Source organism: Trachurus trachurus, assembly GCF_905171665.1.
Source record: "Trachurus trachurus genome assembly, chromosome: 14".
NCBI lineage: Eukaryota > Metazoa > Chordata > Actinopteri > Carangiformes > Carangidae > Trachurus > Trachurus trachurus.
The window spans coordinates 9,439,307-9,460,126 of record NC_139903.1 but is presented as its reverse complement, the minus strand read 5'-3'; the positions used below and the strand labels follow the sequence as shown (position 1 = coordinate 9,460,126).

Below are 20,820 nucleotides of genomic sequence, written 5' to 3'. Positions count from 1 at the left end.
AAAATGCATTACAAGTCCAAAAAATGGACTTTCATTCTGAAACTCGGGACATCAAGAGTTTAGCCAAAGATACACCTCCTTGCCAAAAATCAGGCCCCAGTGACCTTTCATTTGACTGTGGAGAGTTGGGAAAGTGTGAGAGGTGGACAAAAAAGGAGGGTTAAGAGCATGATGAAAGGGACAAGGAATAAATCAAATAAAAAGAGACTTTAAGTAAAGAAAAAAAGGGCATCAAGACTAACTTAAAAGAGAAACAGCAGCAGGAACAAAGCTGTTCCTGCAGCACAGAGCAGCTTCAACAGATTTAACAACAGGAAAAGTTTCTTTATATTTGTGCATTACTTTCCTGACACGCATGACATTCTGACAGATGGACTAAACACTTTTGTTTCTCTCTGCAGGGAAACCAACTGAACTGATGCACAAGTTCCTCTCCTCCGGGTCTCTTTGTGCAACACATCAATCCTCGGACTGACCATGTGGGTCGGCCATAAACTAAGGTGAGACGGGATGGAAATGAATTGCATTTATATACTGTCATGCTTTTATCCAAAAAGGTTTCACAATCTGCCTCATTTACACACACATACACACCCACACAGAGATGGAGGTGAATTACAATGCATCCCCATTTGGAGTTCAGTATCTTGCTCAAGGACACTTCTAAATGTGGGGGAGCTTCTATAATTCACTTTAATGTCATTTGAATTGCACAACTTCCTTCAGGGCAACAACAGAGTCATGTTCACAATGTTGATAGTCTCTACTCTGCTACTGCGAGTTTCTCTTTTTAATTAAAACATCTCTGTTGTAAAATATAGGATATGTAAATCGGGCTTCAGGCTACATTAGGTCCAACTGAACAACATGAGTTGAGTTCACAAAGTCTGTGTCTGTGTCAACAGTTTACAGGCAGTAAAGGGCCTGACCCTCTCAGCAGCACTGAAGCTGGCCTCAAACCATTAGCTCAAATGTTCTCTGTAGTACACCAGTATGCTTTCAAATGAGACAAAAAGAAAGCTCGGAGCGGTATTCTGACCTATTTTCTGTTTTGCAGCAGTTCCAGCAGGCTGATACCACTTCTGAACCAAATGCCTCCTTTCCTTTTAGTGCATGCCTTGCAGCTACAGCATGGTGTTCAATAGAGAGCCACCATGTATGGACTTCGAGATGCAATTCACATGATTTGGAAATTCAATAAACCAGCTCATCCATTCACGGGCCACAGAGAGGATGCTAAATATAACACTAAAGAGCAGCCAGTGTATCCTTAGAAAATGATGGCTCTAAGTGGAGTTTAGTGGAAGACAATTTCACCCTTTACCCTGGAATACAATAATGTTAACCGTAATTATACATCACTCTGTTACACATTTAAAACCCAAATGTATAACTTAATCATAAATAAATTATTCATTTAATTTAGGAAAAACAACGTCAAACAATGACACAGAATGTTATAATAAAATAATTGAATATAGCAGGAAATGCACATGAAGTTTAGTGTATGGACGTCATCCACCAGAAGGAACATTACTGGCTCTTGTTCTTCAAGAGGCTCATTCATGTCCTTTGACATTTACAGTGAAATGCTGCACATGGTGGGCAGCGAGTTGTTTCATGCTGCAGTCTGCTGGGGCAGCAACATGTCTGACCTGATCAAAGGAGACTGGACAAGCTGGAGACTGGACTCACACAGGACTGTTGTTGTTGAGAGAGACACATGCAATCTAACCATATGGTCTCTACAATGTTACAGCAGGTCAGAGAAGCAGCTACGGCAGCAGCTAACATCTTATCTGCAGGACTGCGAGGACTATACAACACCCTAGCCAATAGAAGTGGCTCATTACTTATCTAATTACTGTTCATTTTTAATCCTATTTTCAATGCTGAGCCATGTATTTCCGCTTGGAGATTCATACGTTTTTGCAAACTTGTTCTCTGGTTGTTTGTTATGAATGTGCATCGTGTCATTTGTCATGTGCTCTGCAGGTAGTGACATGACTCAGGTCTGACCCTGGAGATGCCGAAGAGACGAGACATTGTGGCCATCGTGTTGATCGTGTTGCCTTGGACGCTGCTCATCACTGTTTGGCACCAGAGCACCATCACTCCTCTGCTCGCTACTCGAACAGGTATAGGGCTACAATTGATCAAGTGTGAATATGTTTTTTTTCTGCATTAATATTTATCAGGGCAGAATGCAACAAAAGGTGTTTGTCTTGCTCACCATACATTTGTTTATTTGTTTATTTATAGGATCCCCATTAACTGATGTCATGACATTAGCTATTCTTCCTGGGGTCCCCAATGCAATTTTAAAAAGAACATAGTACATACTCACATTCATCGCTGTTACAGATCACTGTAACACCTCATCATCATATACACAAACAGCAAACAGTCTAGTCTAAAATATATTATTAGGTATAAAGAATACATCATACAACACATTACATACTCATGTATAACTCATATCTCTGATCTTACCAAAAAACTTGAGGGAAAATTATCATTCTTGTATCGTAATAAATCTTGTCTGTCAATGGAATGTAGAGAAGAACTTGTTCAGGCCATTTTCTTATCTGCACTTGATTACGATGATGTCATTTACATGCATGCTGCTCTCTCTACATTGAAACCCCTGGATGCACTTTATCACTCCTCTCTTCGTTTTATTACTGGAGATGTGTTCCGAACCCATCACTGTGTTCTTTATAATAAGGTTGGCTGGCCATCCTGAAGTGTAAGGAGGGAACAACATTGCATGGTTTTTATTTACAAAGCTTTACTTGAAATTTTACCTGTTTATCTTACTAGCTTAATCTCACTTAGAATTTGTAACTTACACACTCGTTCACAGGATACCTTGGTTTTACAAATTCCAAGTATCAGGACAGAATTGGGGAAGACTGCCTTTCAGTTTTATGCCCCCCAAAAGTGGAATAACCTACAAAACTGTCTGAAACTGGATCATCTTATTTCCTTAGATAGTTTTAAAAACGTATTATTGAATGTTGTATGTAATTACATACAACCTGTATGTAATTGTGAATCATGACCTTGTATATTGTATAATTGTGTTTTTGTAATCAGGGCGTCATTGAAAAAGAGAGCTCGCTCTCAATTGACCTTCCCTGAATAAATAAAGGAGAAATGAAAAAAAAACATTACCACAACAGTTCAACCCACAAATAAATTCCTATAATAAATTATTATATATTACATATTTCTTACTCACTGAATTTTCAACTTATTTAAATAGTCTTTTACTACCTTTTTAAAAATGTGTTTTTTGAGTTAATATTTTTAATATCATTAGGTAATGTGTTCCATCCTATAATGGCTCTGTATATTATAGTATGTTTTAAAAAGTTTGTTCTTGGTTTAGGTAAATAATCATATCTTGATTGTCTGGTTGCATATTTATTGACACTTCTGGTGAACACTATCTGATCTGAGAAATATTGTGTTTTTTTATTGTTAATCAAATTCCGCATGAAAGTTAGGAGACTTCATTTTAGTCTGTCTTCAACCAGAAGCCGTGATGAATTCAGATGCATTTTTAAGATATTTGCATGCAGTGAACACATGATGTGTGAAATGCCATGAGGCCAGAGTGTTGTGTGCACAGAAGGTGAACTGTTGAGAAGATTTGTTTTTTTTTAATGCAGCTGCTTTATGTCCAACACCAGTCAGTTCACTCATTACCATCATTTTCCCTCCGTGTTAGATGGCAGACGTGATGGTCGCTCCAACTCCAGGAATACTTTTGCTGTCAAGGAATCCTGCTCGCTCCAGAACCGGGACATCGTGGAGGTTGTCCGCACCGAGTACGTCTACAGCCGGCCTCCTCCCTGGTCGGACTTCCTGCCCACCATCCACGTCGTCACCCCCACCTACAGCCGGCCGGTGCAGAAGGCCGAGTTGACCCGACTGGCCAACACTTTGCTCCACGTGCCGAACCTCCACTGGATCCTGGTGGAGGACTCTCCGAGGAGAACCGCCCTGGTCAGCCGCCTCCTCCTGGAGACAGGACTCAACTACACCCACCTGAACGTGGAGACGCCGAGGAACTACAAGGTGCACGGGGACACCAGAGACCCCAGGATCCCACGTGGGACCATCCAGAGGAACCTGGCCCTGCGCTGGCTGCGGGAAACCTTCAGCATGAACAACAGCCAGTCTGGGATCGTTTACTTTGCAGATGACGACAACACGTACAGTCTTGAGCTGTTTGAGGAGGTGAGGAGATAAAATACATCTCAGAGTTCTTCCTCTTCATCATTTCACAGACTTTCTTCTGGTGTTATGTGTCTTCATCTTACAGAGGAACTAAGCATGATTTCTCCCATGGCTATGCACTGCAAAAACTCAAAATCTTTCCAAGAATATTTGTCTTATTTCTTGTCAAAATGTCTCATTTCTAGTCAAAACTAATCTCTTTCCTTAAAATAAGACTCATAACCTAAAAATTAACTTGTTTTTAGACAATTTGCACTTGTTTCAAACACATTTTTATTTGAAATAAGTAGAAAAATCTGCCAGTGGAAGCAGTTTTTTGTGCTTGTAATAAGAAAGAAAAACTTGCTCCACTATCAGATTTTTAATTCAAGTGAAAATATGTTTGAAAAAAGTTTTTTTTTTAAGTGTCTAAAAACAAGCTACTTTTTATGTGATGAGTCTTATTTTAAGTATAATGAGATTTGTTTTGACTAGAAATTACATTTTTGACTAGAAATATGACAAATATTCTCTGTAAGATTTTGAGTTTTTGCAGCGTGCTAGATTTTTGCCTTAATTAAAAAGCTCTGGAGTAATTGTGATAGTTAACTACACCGTTATCCACCGCTCCATTTATTGATTTTTCGCCGGCTTCGTAGTAAACAAATGCACAAGGCGAGAGAGGAGCGTAACCAAAACAGAGGAAAAGCGAGCGGACTTGCATAGTTCCTCTTTAAACAACGAGGAGTTTCGGAAAGCAAAGTGTTTTCACACTACATTTCCCATGAGCATCCGCCCGCACGGTGAAATTCTTGGACCGACGCAAGACTGACGAAAGCAAAAGCATTTGCCAAGAATGTTTTCATTAATCAAGAACAAAAGTCGGAGGTTGGAAGACGATCAGATACCGACGTAATTCCGACCATAAACGATGCCAACTAGTGATCTGGCTGCGTTATTCCCATGACCAGGGCAGCGTCCGGGAAAACCGAAACTAGGAAATACTGGGCGAGTCGACCACTAAATAATAATATCAAAATAACTATAAAGACAAAACAATATATTTATCTAAAATGGACCGGTAACACTTTACAATAAGGGTCCCTTAAAGCAGAAGTAAGTGATATATTTGTGTTAATATAAGTCTTAAATAGTTATATCTTCCGACAGCAATCACTTACATAGAGTGTTTGGTCTGAAACACGGGTCTGACTGTCAGTCCCTCTGCTCTGCTCTGAGCCGAGGAGAAAACATTTATCGTATCCTACAGTTTTTATCCAATGAGGAGAGAGAACGGCATGCAGGGCTGTGTGTGCAGCCAAGGGACGCCGTGAATGTGGTGACGTAGGGGCGAGGACTGTTATGGTGCGTTCAAGGAAACTCGTAACTCCTGTTTTTCCGACCTGTGAAGTTGTACCAGTTCAATCTGGTACGAGTTCACGGGTCGGAAGTTACGAGTGGCCGTTATAGTGACTTTCACCGGTAAAACAGGTCGGAAAAACACGAGTGGGTTGCCTGAAACGCTACAAAGTCGTAAGCTGTGACTTGAAGCTGTAATTTACGGTTTCAAAAGCCTACCTGGAACGCAGCATTAGCCAAAACGACCGGATCGCTCACTTCTGCTTTAATTAACGTTAGTTAGTACATTATTAAGCATTAATATATAAACTAATGCATTAATTAATGCTGAGTAATGCATACATAATGATAACTAATTACATTATTCAACTTTTAAATGCATTAACTAACTTTGAGTAGTAAACATTAATTAACTGCTTACTAATAGGCTACATTAATTAATGTGTTTCCTAATCCTAAGTAATCATAATAATGATTGTTAAACCAACACTAAGGAACTTTTCAACCATCATATAATATTTTCATAACTTTTGTGATGGTAGGCTACATCGACTTACAACAGGTTGAATGACACCTCTGTCATGGCCTGAAGGGGTCTGTATCATTATGGTCTGTATCACCTTCACTGGCAATAGGCAACTTTGAGGAGCATGGTAGGAACCCGGCTCTCACCTAAGTTTCACTTTCACGAGTCACGACGAGGAGGGAGCAGGCAATGCGGCACCTTTCCGTCGGATTGTGCATGTGTGTTTACTGAGAAATTATCCGCTAGTAACAGAAACTTAGTTTGGACGTCTTCTGTTAATTTCCATGCACCTTGAGATCAGGATGTTTACGGCGCTACGCGCTAGTGCTCATGGGAAATTGAGTCTTCCTTCAGGCAAAACACTACCGCTTTGGGCCACTGCCGCCGCCAAACTCAACCAAAACTGAAAGTTCTTTAGTACTGCTTTAATATATCTGTAAACAGTTAATTAATGCTTAACAATGTACTAACTAACATTAATTAAGGGACCCTTATTGTAAAGTGTTACCAATGGACCCATTAACAAATGTGGGTAATGTAGATTCATCCACATTAAAGGGATAGTTCACCCTAGAATGATATTTCGCTCATTATCTACTCACCCTCATGTTGACTAAGGGCTGGAAGAATTTCCAGAGTCCACCGTCCCTTCTCTGAGTTACAGGGGGTCTTGGCGTCGCAGTGCATTTCAATGCAAAGGGACACCAGAGCTCTTCGTAAAAAAACACACACAAAAAAACATCCAAATACCTCCATGATGCTCGTATGTAATGTCCGTCTTGTGCTGAAGCCCCAAATTGCGTAATTGTCCCGAAAAAAATTAAATAAGTCTATATTTTAAGCTTGTTTGTAGCGGAAGCTTCTCGAAGCTCCTCTTCCTGGTCCGTCCGAATCTCGCGTGATCATGGAGGTATTTGGATGTTTTTTTGTGTGTGTTTTTTTACGAAGAGCTCTGGTGTCCCTTTGCAACCGTTGCATTGAAATGCACTGCTACGCCAAGACCCCCTGTAACTCAGAGAAGGGACGGTGGACTCTGATAATTCTTCCAGCCCTTAGTCAACATGAGGGTGAGTAGATAATGAGCGAAATATCATTCTAGGGTGAACTATCCCTTTAATATGAGACTCTTTTATAACCAAAAGCAAACTCCTCTGGGTCTCTTTAAATCTTAAATCTTAAAAATTTAAAGTAAATCTAGTCTACACGTTGTGATTAATTACATTTGAAATAGCTCACACAGCTGACTTGTTTCTCTGTCTGTCTCCAACCATCAGATGCGCTCCACCCGGAAGGTGTCGGTGTGGCCCGTGGCGTTCGTGGGCGGTCTCCGATACGAATCCCCTAAAGTCAACGTCATGGGCAAAGTTTACGGCTGGAAGACGGTGTTCGACCCGCACCGGCCCTTTGCCATCGACATGGCCGGGTTTGCGGTGAACCTGCGCCTCATTCTGTCCAAACCTCAGGCTTATTTCAAGTTACGTGGAGTGAAGGGAGGATATCAGGAGAGCAGTTTATTAAAGGAGCTGGTGACTCTCAGCGATTTGGAGCCTAAAGCTGCAAACTGCACTAAGGTAAGAGCAGGAGTCTGTCTGCATGTAACTCCCTGTGATCTGACACGAAAACAAGCTGGATGTGTAAACATTTGAATGATTGTAAATCTTGAGATACTCTGCTGTCATAACAGTTTCTTCTTAAAAACATTAAACTGTCAGCCGACCCTTCACACTTACAGATTATTTAATAACTGCACAGCCTTTTTTGAACCCACATTTCTGAATTAGTACCTCATCTGTTTCCACCCTTTTCTTTCCTACACACAGGTATTAGTATGGCACACACGGACAGAGAAGCCTGTGCTGGTAAATGAGGGCAAGAAAGGATTTACAGACTCTAACGTGGAGATATGACATACTACATCTGACACAGGTAATAGCACAGATTTAGAAATGCAAATTACAGCCTCTCCACACGGTGAATATTTTTGGGTGATGGATCAAAGGGGAGCAAAAAATATAGTGCATGAGACATGGCCCCTACTGGAAGTACATGTCAGACTTTTTTAAATTATATTTTTATCACAAATATCCATAGCCATGTTAACAGCATGTCTCACTGGATCAGCACATCGGCCCATCTATCAGACTGAAATGTCTCAGTAGCTCAATGACTCTGAATATCCACTGGACGGATTTATTACTGGAGCCTTTTAACTCTTCTACAGCTGTTGGATGGTCAGCCATACTATTTGTTACAAATTTCCCCTTTGTGATGAATTATCATCACGTTAATGATCCTCTAACAAATAATTTTTCCCACCAGCCTTTTTAGTTTAACATGTTAAAGGGATAGTTCACCCAAAATTCAAATTTCACTCATTATCTACTCACCCTCATGTCGACTAAGGGCTGGGAGAAGTTTCAGAGTCCTCCGTGGCTTCTCTGAGTTACACACTCCGTACAGCACTGCACGTCCATATGACGGTTGTGAATGGGCCTCACTTTTCTTCGTCCAAAAAGACACACCAAAAAACATCCAAATACCTCCATAGTGCTCGTCTGTAATGTCCCTCTTGTATTGAAGCCCCGACATGAGAAATTGTAAGTCTATATTTTAAGCTTGTTTGTAGCGGAAGCTCCCAGTGTTGCTCTGCTGGAATCTTGCGCGATTTTTGCGGAGCCGTGAACTGGGCGTCATGCAAATCGCGCGAGATTTGGATGGACCAGGAAGAGCAGTGCTGGGAGCTTCCGCTACAAACAAGCTTAAAATATAGACTTATTTAATTTTTTTCTGAACAATTTCTCTTGGGGCTTCAATACAAGAGGGGCATTACAGACGAGCACTATGGAGGTATTTGGATGTTTTTTTGGTGTGTCTTTTTGGACAAAGAAAAGTGAGCTTCGTTCGCAACCGTCATATGGACATGCAGTGCTGTAACTCAGAGAAGGCACGGAGGTCTCTGAAACTTCTCCCAGCCCTTAGTCGACATGAGGGTGAGTAGATCATGAGAATGAGAATGAAATTAGAATTTTGGGTGAACCGTCCCTTTAAACTTGCATGGCCAACACGGTGTGTGATAATCAAGCATGCTGACATTTTCATATCGAGTATCTTAGCATGTTGATGTTAGCTTTTAGTTCAAAGAACCAATGTGCCTATTGATACCTTCATGTTAAATGGATGGTAGAAACTGCGAGATTCCCATATTTATGAAGTGAGTGTGGCAAGAATATGTCATTTGAATGTAATCGTGTCTTTGTTCTTCCTCACTAAGTGTAAATCTGTGGTTTCAGGGGAGGCGTCTCTCCGTGGGATTTTTACCTGGACTCAAACCAACCTCAGAGCTTCTGCCAGCAATGGCCAGAGTCAAAAAAAAGAAGAAGACAAAAAATCATCACAGCACAGTAGCTGTCCTTCAGCGAGAGATTAGAAATGGAGGAACGCCTGTCGACCCGAGGAGGCTGCACAAAGCCACGTGCATGTACCAACCGGAGTATCAAAGCACACCTGCAAAAAAATTAAGCCTGCCTGTTCCGTCTGAAACACTGGCCGATGTGAGACGCTGCTACACGTTGCCAAAAGGAGCCCACTGAGGTCTCCTCGGAGAGAGACAAAGGATGTTACGCGGTTCAAACTACAGGAAGAGATGGCACAGCAAGCAATAAAGAGCCCTCTCAGAGCAGACACTGCAGAAACGCACTTATTTCTAGTCAAAATGTCATTTCTAGTCAAAACAAATCTCATTATACTTAAAATACGACTCATCACATAAAAAGTAGCTATTTTTTACTTGAAATAAGTAGAAAAATCTGACAATGGGGCAAGTTTTTCTTTCTTATTACAAAAAACTTGCTTTCACTGGCAGATTGTTCTACTTATTTCAAGTAAAAATGTGTTTGAAACAAGTGAAATTATCTAAAAACAAGTTAATTTTTAGGTGATGAGTCTTATTTTAAGTGGAAAGAGATTAGTTTTGACTAGAAATACGACATTTTGACAAGAAATACGACATTTTGACAAGAAATACGACAAATAGTCTTGGAAAGATTTTGAGTTTTTGCAGTGGACAACACCAGCCAAGCACCCAATCAGCATTAAATAGGGCCCTTTTGTTCTGAGTCAAGCTGGCTATCGGGCACAGGGCTGCACAGACGAATAAAAGGGCTCCTTGTCATAAGTGAGTCAGCAGTGACTGACAGACTGCAAAGGGGGGATCTGAGCCCTCCCCGCTTGTACTGTACAACACTGAGCTATTTAGATAGCACCCTGAACCCAGCATTAATTAGGACCTCTGTTTATCCTCAACCCACATTCAAACATGCTCAGCTGGCACACTGCACATTACGAGCACACCGACATACAGTACACGCACTCAAAAACACAGAGCACTGATTTATTAGAGTTTAACAATGTCATCCCTTGCAGTCATCTACTTCAAGCTTTTATTTATTCCAGATATGCTGTAACAGTACTGAGGTCTACTCGTATGTAAGAGAAGATTCAGTATTCCTTGGGGCCTGTTACTTCACAGGTTTCTCATAAGCTAATCAAAAAAAAGAAGACACTCAGTGAAGGTTTCTCTGCAGAATTATTTATTATTTGAGTCACTGTAGCTGGTACCATTTCTCTTGTTAGTTGTGTACTATGCCTGTGAGAGTCAATGGGATATGAAGCCATTACTCTAAAAACTGGATGTGCATCCTTTCAAATAGCTGTATTACAAAGTCTAATTATTCCCACCATGGATGGTTGGCTTGGAAGTGATGATTTCATACCCCACTGACTTGCAGTGGCACAGCTTACAAATGCTAATTGTTCTCTCAGCCTCTGTGACTGTTCAGAGTTTGGTCAGTCATCGATGTGACGCGCATCTAAAAACCGTGAACTTTCACTTAAAGATACGGTCCGATGTTGCTACATAGCTGCTTGTTTTATTTTTTTCATTTGAAAGCTGCTTCTGTGGTTTTTTTGTTTTGTTTTACAGGCTAGTTTCCTGCCACTCAACACATCCTGCAGTATATATTCACACGAACAACACAGATCTAATTTTATGACACATATCAGCCATCCCTGCACAGAAATTACAACTCTTTATACTGGAATCCACAGGCGAGACAATGTACTTCAGGATTCTGCTCTAAATGTAAAGAGTCACTGGAACTTACATAGCTATAAACAGCTCTCATACAAACATGCCTCTTTCTGTCTGTGACTGAGAAGTGAAGTGGTTGATAATAATGAGCTGCATGTGTAGATTTTTAAGTATTGTGCTAGAAAAAGAAGATGATTTTTAACAATAATGACATAGACATCTGAAAACAATGTACTCATACAGGTGGCGACGACAATCACTGGATGTCTGCTGCCATGCCGAGATCGGGTGCATCCTCAAACTGGACCTTGTAGTCTCCCTCTTGCTCCTCAAACACAATGACCTTATTTATTCAAACAGGAGAGAGTCAGAGAGAATGAGTGTGTGTATACAGACGTGCTGTATTCAAACAACGCAAATGTCAAATTAATTTTCAAAGTCCATTATGATGCAAGACAAAACACTTAAGGGAATGGTTCAACATTTTAGGTGATGCAGGATCAATGCCACTCTGATGTCTGGATGCTAGAAATCGCGCTATAGAGCCAGCAGCCAGCTAGCTTAAAGACAAAAGACAGGAAACAAAGGGAAGCAGCTATGTATTCAAAGGTTTCAAGGTCTCTTTAGGTGCCATACTATGGATTAAATGAATAAATTATACTATCATTGGTGCATTCCCAGGCGAGCTGTTTCCACTCTTTTTTGCAAGGCTAAGCTAATGGCCATCTTAAAGGGATAGTTCAACATTTTGGCAAATTGGCCCATTGCCATAATCGCTATAGTCATAACAGTAGGTTTGTTACCTTTATTTGTCGGTGCAAGCTATTTTCAGAACGGCGGAGCAGAGCCGTGAGCTGCTCAGAGCTACACTACGGAGGCTAATGGGATTTCTTGGTTTCCCTCATCAAACTCATCAAATGCACAATCCAACAACTCCAAAACGCTCTGGTGGACAAGTTGTGACCTGCACATTCACCACGCTATGAGATAATAACAGAACGTTACCAGACAGAGTTGTTTTAGAGGGAAATACAGAGACTGCTTGCTGAAAAATAGTCCCTGAAGGCAACGCGCATCAGTGGTTTTGCATGAATTTCCCTCTAAAACAACTCTGTCTGGTAACGTTCTGTTATTATCTCATAGCGTGGTGAATGTGTAGGTCACAACTTGTCCACGAGAGCATTTTGGAGTTCTTGGATTGTGTATTTGATGAGTTTGATGAGGGAAACCAAGAAATCCTATGAGCCTCCATAGCGTAGCTCTGAGCAGCTCGCGGCTCTGCTCCGCCATTCTAAAAATAGCTTGCACTGACAATTAAAGGTAACAAACCTACTGCTATGACTATAGCGATTATGGCAATGGGCCAATTTGCCAAAATGTTCCAAAACTATCCCTTTAACATACACTGTCTCAATTGGCAAGAAAGCAAATCAGTATAATTCCTTTAGTTGTCAAAGTTTTTCTCTAATAAATGATGTTTGGTGCACAGTTTTACCTGGTTGATTCCACTGTTGAGAAAAGGACCAGGGAGGTAGAGAGTCTGCTGGGGACCAATGGACCAGTAGCGGCCCAGATTCATCCCATTGATAAACACGACACCTTTCTCCCAGCTCTGTGGCCCCCAAACAACATTTAAACGCTGAAGTATTTCTTATGCAAACATGCATAAACATTCATCATGCAAGAAAAGAAACATAGCCAATGTTGTCTTTCACTTACTGGCAACTTCACAAATGTGTCACTCGGATATCCATATGCAAACAACCTCCCCATGAAAAATCCAGGGAAGCTGGGAGTGTCAGGAAGGATCTTCCACGGTGCCTGGTAAAGCCTGAAATGAGACGACCACTTCACTTCAAATACACTATCACAACAACAAAAATGAAAGTGATACACAGTGTGTTAAATCAAACAAAGCTTACAAACCTATCAATAAAGCTGGGCTTCATATCCAGGCTGTATATTGTAAAATCCCGCAGGGGGGTATTGTTTAATAAAATGTCTCCCACAAGGCCTGTAAGAACACAAATCAAAATTGGCTTGTACACGACCCACTGAGTGCTTGAGTGATTTAATAGCATGCAATCAAAATGAACTGCATATTGTGTGTCAATCACCTTTACGTTGTTTATCAAGGTCCCTTCCCTGGTGAACTCGACCACAATTTTCCACCAGCAAACTCAAGGTACGCTGGCCCTGTAGGGATTTTAAGCGCTTTTATGTTATGCAAGTTTTAACAACCATCAGCATCCATCACACACAATAAAGCAACGTGGCCAATGTTTATTGGACATTTGCCCTCATTGTCTGGCTTGATGTCATACCTTACCATCAGGAACTGCCAGCTCCAAGCTCTGGCGCTTGAAAAGGCCGATGTAGCGTCTGTCTATAAAGACCTGAGAAGAAAAATATCATTATGTAATAAACTGTGTTATAGTTCAGAACTCATAAACTCTCCTTCCCTCGAGTTAAGTATCTCAGAGGTGGAGTTTTGCATCTACTGTAACTCTTGGCAAGAGGAATATTTCCCAAAACATTAGACTTTCCCTTTACATTTACTTTAATCTGCAACAGATACTTGATATAGATATAGATGCTATGTAATATCATTATAATATAATCCAGTGAAATCATGCTTGCATGTACAATGCGGACTCACTAGTGCTCGGTCTCTAACATTGTCTCCAGACCTCAACAATCCTCCACTTGTGATAGTAGTCTCGTACAGTGTGTATCCATAGGACTGGCCATTCCCATTGTTTACAGGTAGATTTTCCATGTTGACAGGCTTGGGTGACTTAAACGGCTGCACAGAACATTTAAATAATCAAATTAGCCTATTTGACTAAAAAGCACTATTGATTTCATTACATGTGTTATGGATAATCTTGCATAAAACATACTCCCTCGGTGAAGCTCAAAGCATCCCATAGAGACAAATGCTGGTACATGATGGCTGGTTCATAAGACTCCCTGTAATGCAGGGTTGGCATGTCAGGGAAAGTCCCACCTCCTGTGCAGAGAGGCCAAAGACAAGTAAGTCACAGCATGACTTCATTTTCACCTATATTAACTGTTCAACTTACTGTTATAGCGAGAAAGGAGATCTCTAAGGAGATGGTACTTTGGAGTGTATTCCCCAGCTTCAGTCAGGGGAGCATCGTAATCTGCAAAACATGGTACAGTATGTTACATTCACATATTAACTATCCTGCACTGCCACCTGCTGGTTGTCAGGGGCAATGCTCTTTGGTAGAAATGGAGAAGTGCAGACTCTTTGCTTCAGCTCTGACATGCCAGTGCCCAGGGCCGGCCCCTGGCATAAACACTCTATGCGGTTGTTTAGGGCCACAGCCGATGGGGGGCCACATGATCAGAAAAGTACCGGGGTTCATCAAGTCATTTAAACATCCTGAGGTCTGCACGTGCACGCTATGAGCTTTATATGTAATTTGAAGTCAATATTCAGCTTCTTTTATCTCACATTTGAGACATTTGGTGAAAATAGAATGGCAGAATGACAACATTTGTGCTCAAAAAGCAATTTTACAAAATTTCATTTTAGACTTGTTTTCTACACTTATATATTACTGTATTCATATCCTATTTCAAGCACCAAAAAACAGTTCATTCTCATGACTGAAGGTGTGTTTTCGAAAGGGATTTGAAATTTTTCAAAAAGCAGACCTCAAATTTCCAGCATTTGGCCTAAATTATTTCTTTATACAGTGTTCTAGGGCAAATTGGCCTCAGTGTGCTTACAGCGGAGGTTCTAATAGTTAGACATAAAACACTTGAGTATTGTTACTGCAAGTATCTTTAAAAGATAAATTTAAGAAAATATGTTAAATTCGAGAAAATGGCCTCAAACCTCAGAGGGCATAAACACGTCTGTATTCAGTTTTAACCAGTGATTTGGTGTTTGCGCTTAGAGTGGGCCACAAACAAAAATCTTGTTTAGGGCCACCAAAATCCTAGGGTCGGCCCTGCCAGTGCCTGATTGCTGTGATGACAATCTTTGAAAAAATTTGCATTTAACACACCACAGATTTGTTTGTGACACAGAGGAACCAACCGTAGCTAGGGACCAGAGCTCTGTAGGAAGGATTGGTGAGTGCTCCACTCATGAAGCCGAAACTGGAGCCTCCGTGGAACATGTAGAGGTTGACAGAAAACCCTCGCCTTAGGATTTCCCTTATGGTGGACACCATATCTGACAAGACAGCCAGGATATTTGCTGTAAACAAACTGCCTCAAGTGAACAACACATTGAAAATCACAATAAAAATTTTGTTTCACGTAAATTTAAACTTTTTTGACCATCTGCTGACCTTTTTCTTTTTTCAGGGCATTACACTGATTTGCATTTGCATTTACATTGTTGACATGTAGCTGGTGTAGCCTCATGCAAAATGTTAAGTGCAAGGAAAATAGATTTTATACAAACTAATGAGTTAGAGAGAAATTTGTTTGCAGCCGCTGTGAGCTCAAATACTGCTGCTGGTGGGAAAGTCTGAAGTGTTGTTACATGTAAATAAATAATAAAGGGATTTAAGTGACTGCTACCATGATGGGTGTAAGGAACTCGTGGCTAAGCAGCTCTGTTAAGGTGCAGAAATGGAATCAGCCATTAGGTTATTGAAGGTGAATAGATTTGTCGATTTCATCTCTAAAAATCCATGGATGACAAAGGAAAACTCCTCTACCTTCTGGAGGAAGCACATGGTGGAGGTCACCCCACACGTCATACCAGCCGGTCCAGTAGTCCATCACCATGACAGGGCTCTTGGGCTGACAAACAGAGATAATAGTTGACAGTTTGAGCAGAACAACATCCCATAACTTCACACTGCTATAAGCATCCAACCTGCAGAGCGTTCAGATCCTGGATGTCTCTCTGATTGAGCTTCTGCAGCTTCACTGATCTGATGGCTTAAAAAAAAAACAGTAGATCACAAGGTAAGTTGTGTGTGCATGTGTGCATGTGTGTGTGTTTGCATTTGTGTGTCTGTGCATTAATAATACACTGTACCTCCTTGTACACCCCCAGATTTCAGTGTGTTGTGGTTATCTGATGTGAGCAAGAGCTCGCTGATCCCTCTGGACTGTAATGCCTTTCAAAATAAAATACAGATTTATAAACTCTATATCTATTTCAAATGTATATGTATCTATTAAGAGGATGTTTTAACCAAGCAAACATAACACATTACATCTTTGATGAAAAGCATGTAACTTTCATCCTTTGCAAAGGCTCCATAGTTGTTTTCCACCTGCACTGCAATAATGGGACCTCCTTTCTTGAACTAAAACACAAAAGGAAACATATTTATTAAAAGGATATAAGGAAGTTAAATTAACTGGAGCTACAACACACCTGTTGACAGTGAGTATGATAAAATAAAATAAAAAACTGACCTGCTGATGAACCACTTTTGGTATAAGTTTGTCAAAAAAAGTGTTGACAGCCTGCGTGAAGCCAGAGTAAGTGGTCCTCAGTCTCATGCTGCCATCACGGAGGAGCCAGCTGCAGAAAGACAGAGAACAAGATGCTTAGTTATGACTCAAACCAGAACAATGGTGGCATAGTAAGTCTAACCTCCTGCTGGACAAAGATTCACATACTGGTCAAGTCCTCCCTTTCAGCAAGACACCGCTTTCTCACCCTGGTTGCACTCAACGAGAAAGTGGCACATTGAGTTACAGATCAAGCGGCTTTTGTGCTGTCAGGTTAAATTCACTTAAACTTAACTCTATTTGCTCAGGGACATCAACTTCTTGTCAGATGTCTTTCAATAAAACTTTGGCTTTAAATCTATGTCCTGCATTCAGACATACACAGGGGTTTATTTCACAGCAGTAGAGTGAGAGAGGGGTGTGTATAGCTTTGGCCAGGAGGATGAATCAGGATTTTTATGATGTTCCTCAAATAGCTATGTGCAAAAAAAAACACTGTTGGCACTACCTCGGCAGTCCTCCTAGATCCAGCTCAGCAGAAACGTACGGTCCTGGGCGTAAAATCACCCACAGTCCCAATTCAGCCGCAAGATTGATATAGGCTCTGAAACCGAGACAGGGAGAAAAAAAAGAAGAAGCAATAAGCAGTTTCAATCTGCACGACACAAAGTTCACACTGCGAGCTAGACCTGGCATCTCATTGTTTGCAGAGTGTGAAATATGCCTGGCAACAGCAGCAGCAACAACAGCAGCAGCAGTAGTAGCAGTAGTAGCAGCAGAACGAGGCTTCATATCCCCCTTCACTTATCCTCACTGTGTCGTTAATTGCTTGATAAGTTGCTTTGTTGTTGTGGAGATGCCGCTGTTGTCAGGCAGGACTCTAGCCTCTAGCTTCTCCCCAGAGCACCGAAGGAGATGATGAGAGGGAAAGAGGAGTATTCCCAATGCACCTTAGACCAGCTGATAATTGTTAGTACAGCTGCAGAGGTGGCGAAGGGTGTTTCTATTCTTATTATGGTTTCGAAGGTGCAATTATTAGAGAGTGGAGTGGATTCTCATTAATCATGACAGACTTACTCTAAATCCAGCTGTGTGTGGAAGTTGAAAACCCCTCTCTTTGGTTGGTGCAGACTCCATGGCACGTATCTGCGAGGATATTCATCATTAACATTTTATTTCCTTCTGGGTCAAATTGACCCAATCTGTTCCCTTCTTCCATCCTTCCTTTTTTCCTTCCTTCCTTTCTCCCTTCCTTCTTTCCACAATCCTTTCCCTCTCCTTTCCTTCCTTCCTTTCGTCCTTACTTCTTCCTTTGCTCCATTTGACCTGATCTGTTTCCTCCCTCCATCTTTCTTTCCTTCCTTTTTCCCTTCCTTCTTTCGTCCCTTCTTTCCCTTCTTCCTTCCTTCTCCTTCCTTCCTTGAACAAATCTGTTCCCTCCGTCCATCTTTCTTTCCTTCCCTTATCCCTTCCTTCCTTCCTTCCTTCCTTCCTTCCTTCCTTCCTTCCTTCCTTCCTTCCTTCCTTCCTTCCTTCCTTCCTTCCTTCCTTCCTTCCTTCCTTCCTTCCTTCCTTCTTTCCCTTCGTCCTTACTTCTTCCTTCCTTTTTGACCCAATCTGTTCCCTCTCTCCTTCTATCTGTATTTTTATTGTTTTTATTCTATGTAGTGTATTGTTATTTGTGTTTTATTTATTTATTAGGGACTGCGGATGTAAATTAACTACACTGTTATAATCTGGCATATTTACAATTGTACATTACAGTAATATGCACTGTCCCTATTCAAATAAAGGTATTATTATTATTACGTATTATTATTACAGTATTATCTTTCCTTCCTTTTTCCCTTCCTTCTTTCCTCCCAACTTTCCCTTTGTCCTTCCTGTCTTCTGTCCTTCCTTTCCTGACCCAGGAGGACAACAGATGATGACACAATACACGCTTTTCCCCTTACGTGGTGAGGGTGTTGATGCCACAGGCCTTCATCTTCAGCAGGCGGTCCCTCCAGTACGCCCTGGGAACACGGAAATAGTGGATGGATCCCCCGATGATCTGGAAGGGCTCTCCCTCCAGGGTGAACTGGGAAGAGTTGGCGCTCAGGCCGACCTTCCTGCTCAGCCGGCGTCCCGCTGCAGGCATGCTGCAGGACGGAGCAGTCCTGGTTTTATTTGTGTCACGCTCACATTACAGTGAGTAGCACCTATTGTGTGTGTGTGTGAGTTGACCACATGACATTCTTGATGGATACTCACACAGACGACTTGTGTTGGCAAGTAGCAGGAATATATTTGACTTTAGAGACAAGGCAAGCTTTCTTACTGTAATAACTTCTATATCTTTTTCTGTACTATATTGTAGTTAACTCAAACAGGGCAAACATTATGTAAATAAGCCAGAGAAGATTCAAATTGTGTGATGAAGTTGCACTTTTTTGGAGCATTAATATCCTATAGACTCATATTCCTGTCCTTCAGAGAATTACTGCAGTATCTGTGGTACTGTCAAAGCATGTATTATACTTTAACTGCAGGGTTTCACTCTAGTAATGAAGTGACCTCCCTACAGAGACAGTATCTATTGCAACTTAAAGGATAATCAATAAACATTAAGCTCAAACTGCTTCAAACAAGCTCTGAACTTTGACATTTTGAACAGGGAGAACTGAACTTACCCCAGATATCTGTACATGATGAACCCAACAATGCACAGACAGACAAATGTGTATTTCCGTTTGTGTGCATTTCTTATCCTCAGGACAACCATCGACGGTCTGTGACATGGGCAGTAGTCGGGTTAAATTTACAGCAGCAGCATCTGTGTGTAGACAGATGAGAGCATGATGCGGGCGTGAGATGAAGCACCGCCCCGTAGGAGTGTCCCCGCAGAGAAAACCTACCTCCTCCTCAACATTTGTCTGTCACTGGCTTGTTTTGTTGTAGCTACAGGTGAGTGAAGCAGGAGGAGCTCTGAAGGGTCGTCGTTTCTCAAGTTGGTGCCTATAACCAGAGATGGACAGAGTACTCGACCCCAGTACTTGAGTAAGAGTACAAATACTACTGGTCAAAATTTACTCCGTTACAAGTAAAAGTAGCTCAGTCGACATGTTACTCGAGTAAGAGTAAAAAAGTAGGCTACTTGCTTTTAAATGTAGGCTACTTAAGTATCCAAAGGTAGTACAAAGTAAGAGTAAATGTCTTATTTTTCACATCAATGAATTACTATAATTTTTTCTAAATGAATTTAAGGACCTTTTAACTCTTGTTTCTGAGAATTAACTCTTTGAATCCACCTTCACTGATGTGCTGCTATTAGGGGTTAGGGTTTCCTTCTTTGACAAACACAGCTTGTGTCCAATAGGATTTTAGAAAAAAAAAAAAAAAGGGCAGACCTGAAAGTAACGAGTACTTTTCAGCCTTCCTAGAAATTAACTCGAGTAAAAGTAAAAATATTTGTCTTGGAAATGTATTCAAGTAAGAGTACCAAAGAAATCTAATAGGCTACTCAAGTAGCCTAAATTTACTCCGTTACTGTCCACCACTGCCTATAACATGTCGATGAAACTGTGAAACTACATTATGCTAATAAGTTTTAAATTGGGGGGAAAACAAACAAACAAAAATTTTAATCGGACGGGGAAAATACAATGTCTCAAGCTAAAGCAATAACAATTAGCAAGAATAAGACTTTAATTTAGGGTTAAAGGACCCAACTGAAGGAACTAAAGGACTCTGGGATCTGGTCTTCAGAGAACAGGATGTGGTTCAGCTGATCCAAGGCCGACTTCCTGGCCACCTGGAAACCACACACACACCAGACCAGAACCAGCAGAACCAGAATCAGAACAAGAATCTGAACCAGAACCTGAATCAGAACAAGAATCTGAACCAGAACCAGAATCAGAACCAGCAGAACCTGAACCTGAACCTGAACCTGAACCTGAACCTGAACCTGAACCTGAACCTGAACCAGAACCAGCAGAACCAGAATCTGAACCTGAACCTGAACCAGAACCAAAACCAGAACCAGAATTTTTCATAAATAAAGATTAAAGCAGAAGTAAGCGATCTGGTGGTTTTGGCTAACTTCTTGTCAGCAGATGGAGTTAGCAGTCCCCGCCCTCGTCCCTACGTCACCACATTCACGCGCATCCCTTGGCTGCAC

General features: G+C 41.2%; 2 protein-coding genes across 2 annotated transcripts; one reads left to right on the top strand and one right to left on the bottom strand.

Annotated features, from left to right (window-relative positions):
• The first annotated feature begins 401 nt into the window (after positions 1-401).
• On the top strand, positions 402-9,507 carry b3gat1b (beta-1,3-glucuronyltransferase 1 (glucuronosyltransferase P) b). The gene is made up of 6 exons (XM_083986157.1): positions 402-500; positions 1,996-2,138; positions 3,737-4,248; positions 7,387-7,683; positions 7,933-8,038; positions 9,403-9,507. Exons 2-5 carry the CDS (start codon positions 2,027-2,029, stop codon positions 8,017-8,019), a joined length of 1,008 nt encoding a protein of 335 aa, XP_083842283.1. The 5' UTR covers positions 402-500; positions 1,996-2,026; the 3' UTR covers positions 8,020-8,038; positions 9,403-9,507.
• Positions 9,508-11,457: 1,950 nt separating this feature from the next.
• LOC310997542 (beta-galactosidase-1-like protein 2) lies at positions 11,458-19,609 on the bottom strand (the record flags this gene model as incomplete). The annotated part of the gene is made up of 20 exons (XM_083987280.1): positions 19,556-19,609; positions 19,331-19,473; positions 18,614-18,799; positions 17,736-17,804; positions 17,167-17,262; positions 16,620-16,728; positions 16,415-16,507; positions 16,234-16,315; positions 16,069-16,133; positions 15,908-15,992; positions 15,277-15,414; positions 14,288-14,368; positions 14,105-14,214; positions 13,861-14,007; positions 13,526-13,597; positions 13,319-13,397; positions 13,128-13,215; positions 12,921-13,032; positions 12,697-12,813; positions 11,458-11,544 (listed from the first exon to the last, which is right to left on the bottom strand). Exons 2-20 carry the CDS (start codon positions 19,420-19,422, stop codon positions 11,458-11,460), a joined length of 1,908 nt encoding a protein of 635 aa, XP_083843406.1. The 5' UTR covers positions 19,423-19,473; positions 19,556-19,609.
• Positions 19,610-20,820: the final 1,211 nt, after the last annotated feature.

Bases quoted from the DNA above. Each gene is read 5' to 3' on its own strand.
- b3gat1b (XM_083986157.1), top strand. From the start codon at position 2,027: ATGCCGAAGAGACGAGACATTGTGGCCATCGTGTTGATCGTGTTGCCT. The intron at 2,139-3,736 runs GTATAGGGCTAC...CCTCCGTGTTAG, and splicing joins TCTGCTCGCTACTCGAACAG to ATGGCAGACGTGATGGTCGC. The intron at 7,684-7,932 runs GTAAGAGCAGGA...TCCTACACACAG, and splicing joins AAGCTGCAAACTGCACTAAG to GTATTAGTATGGCACACACG.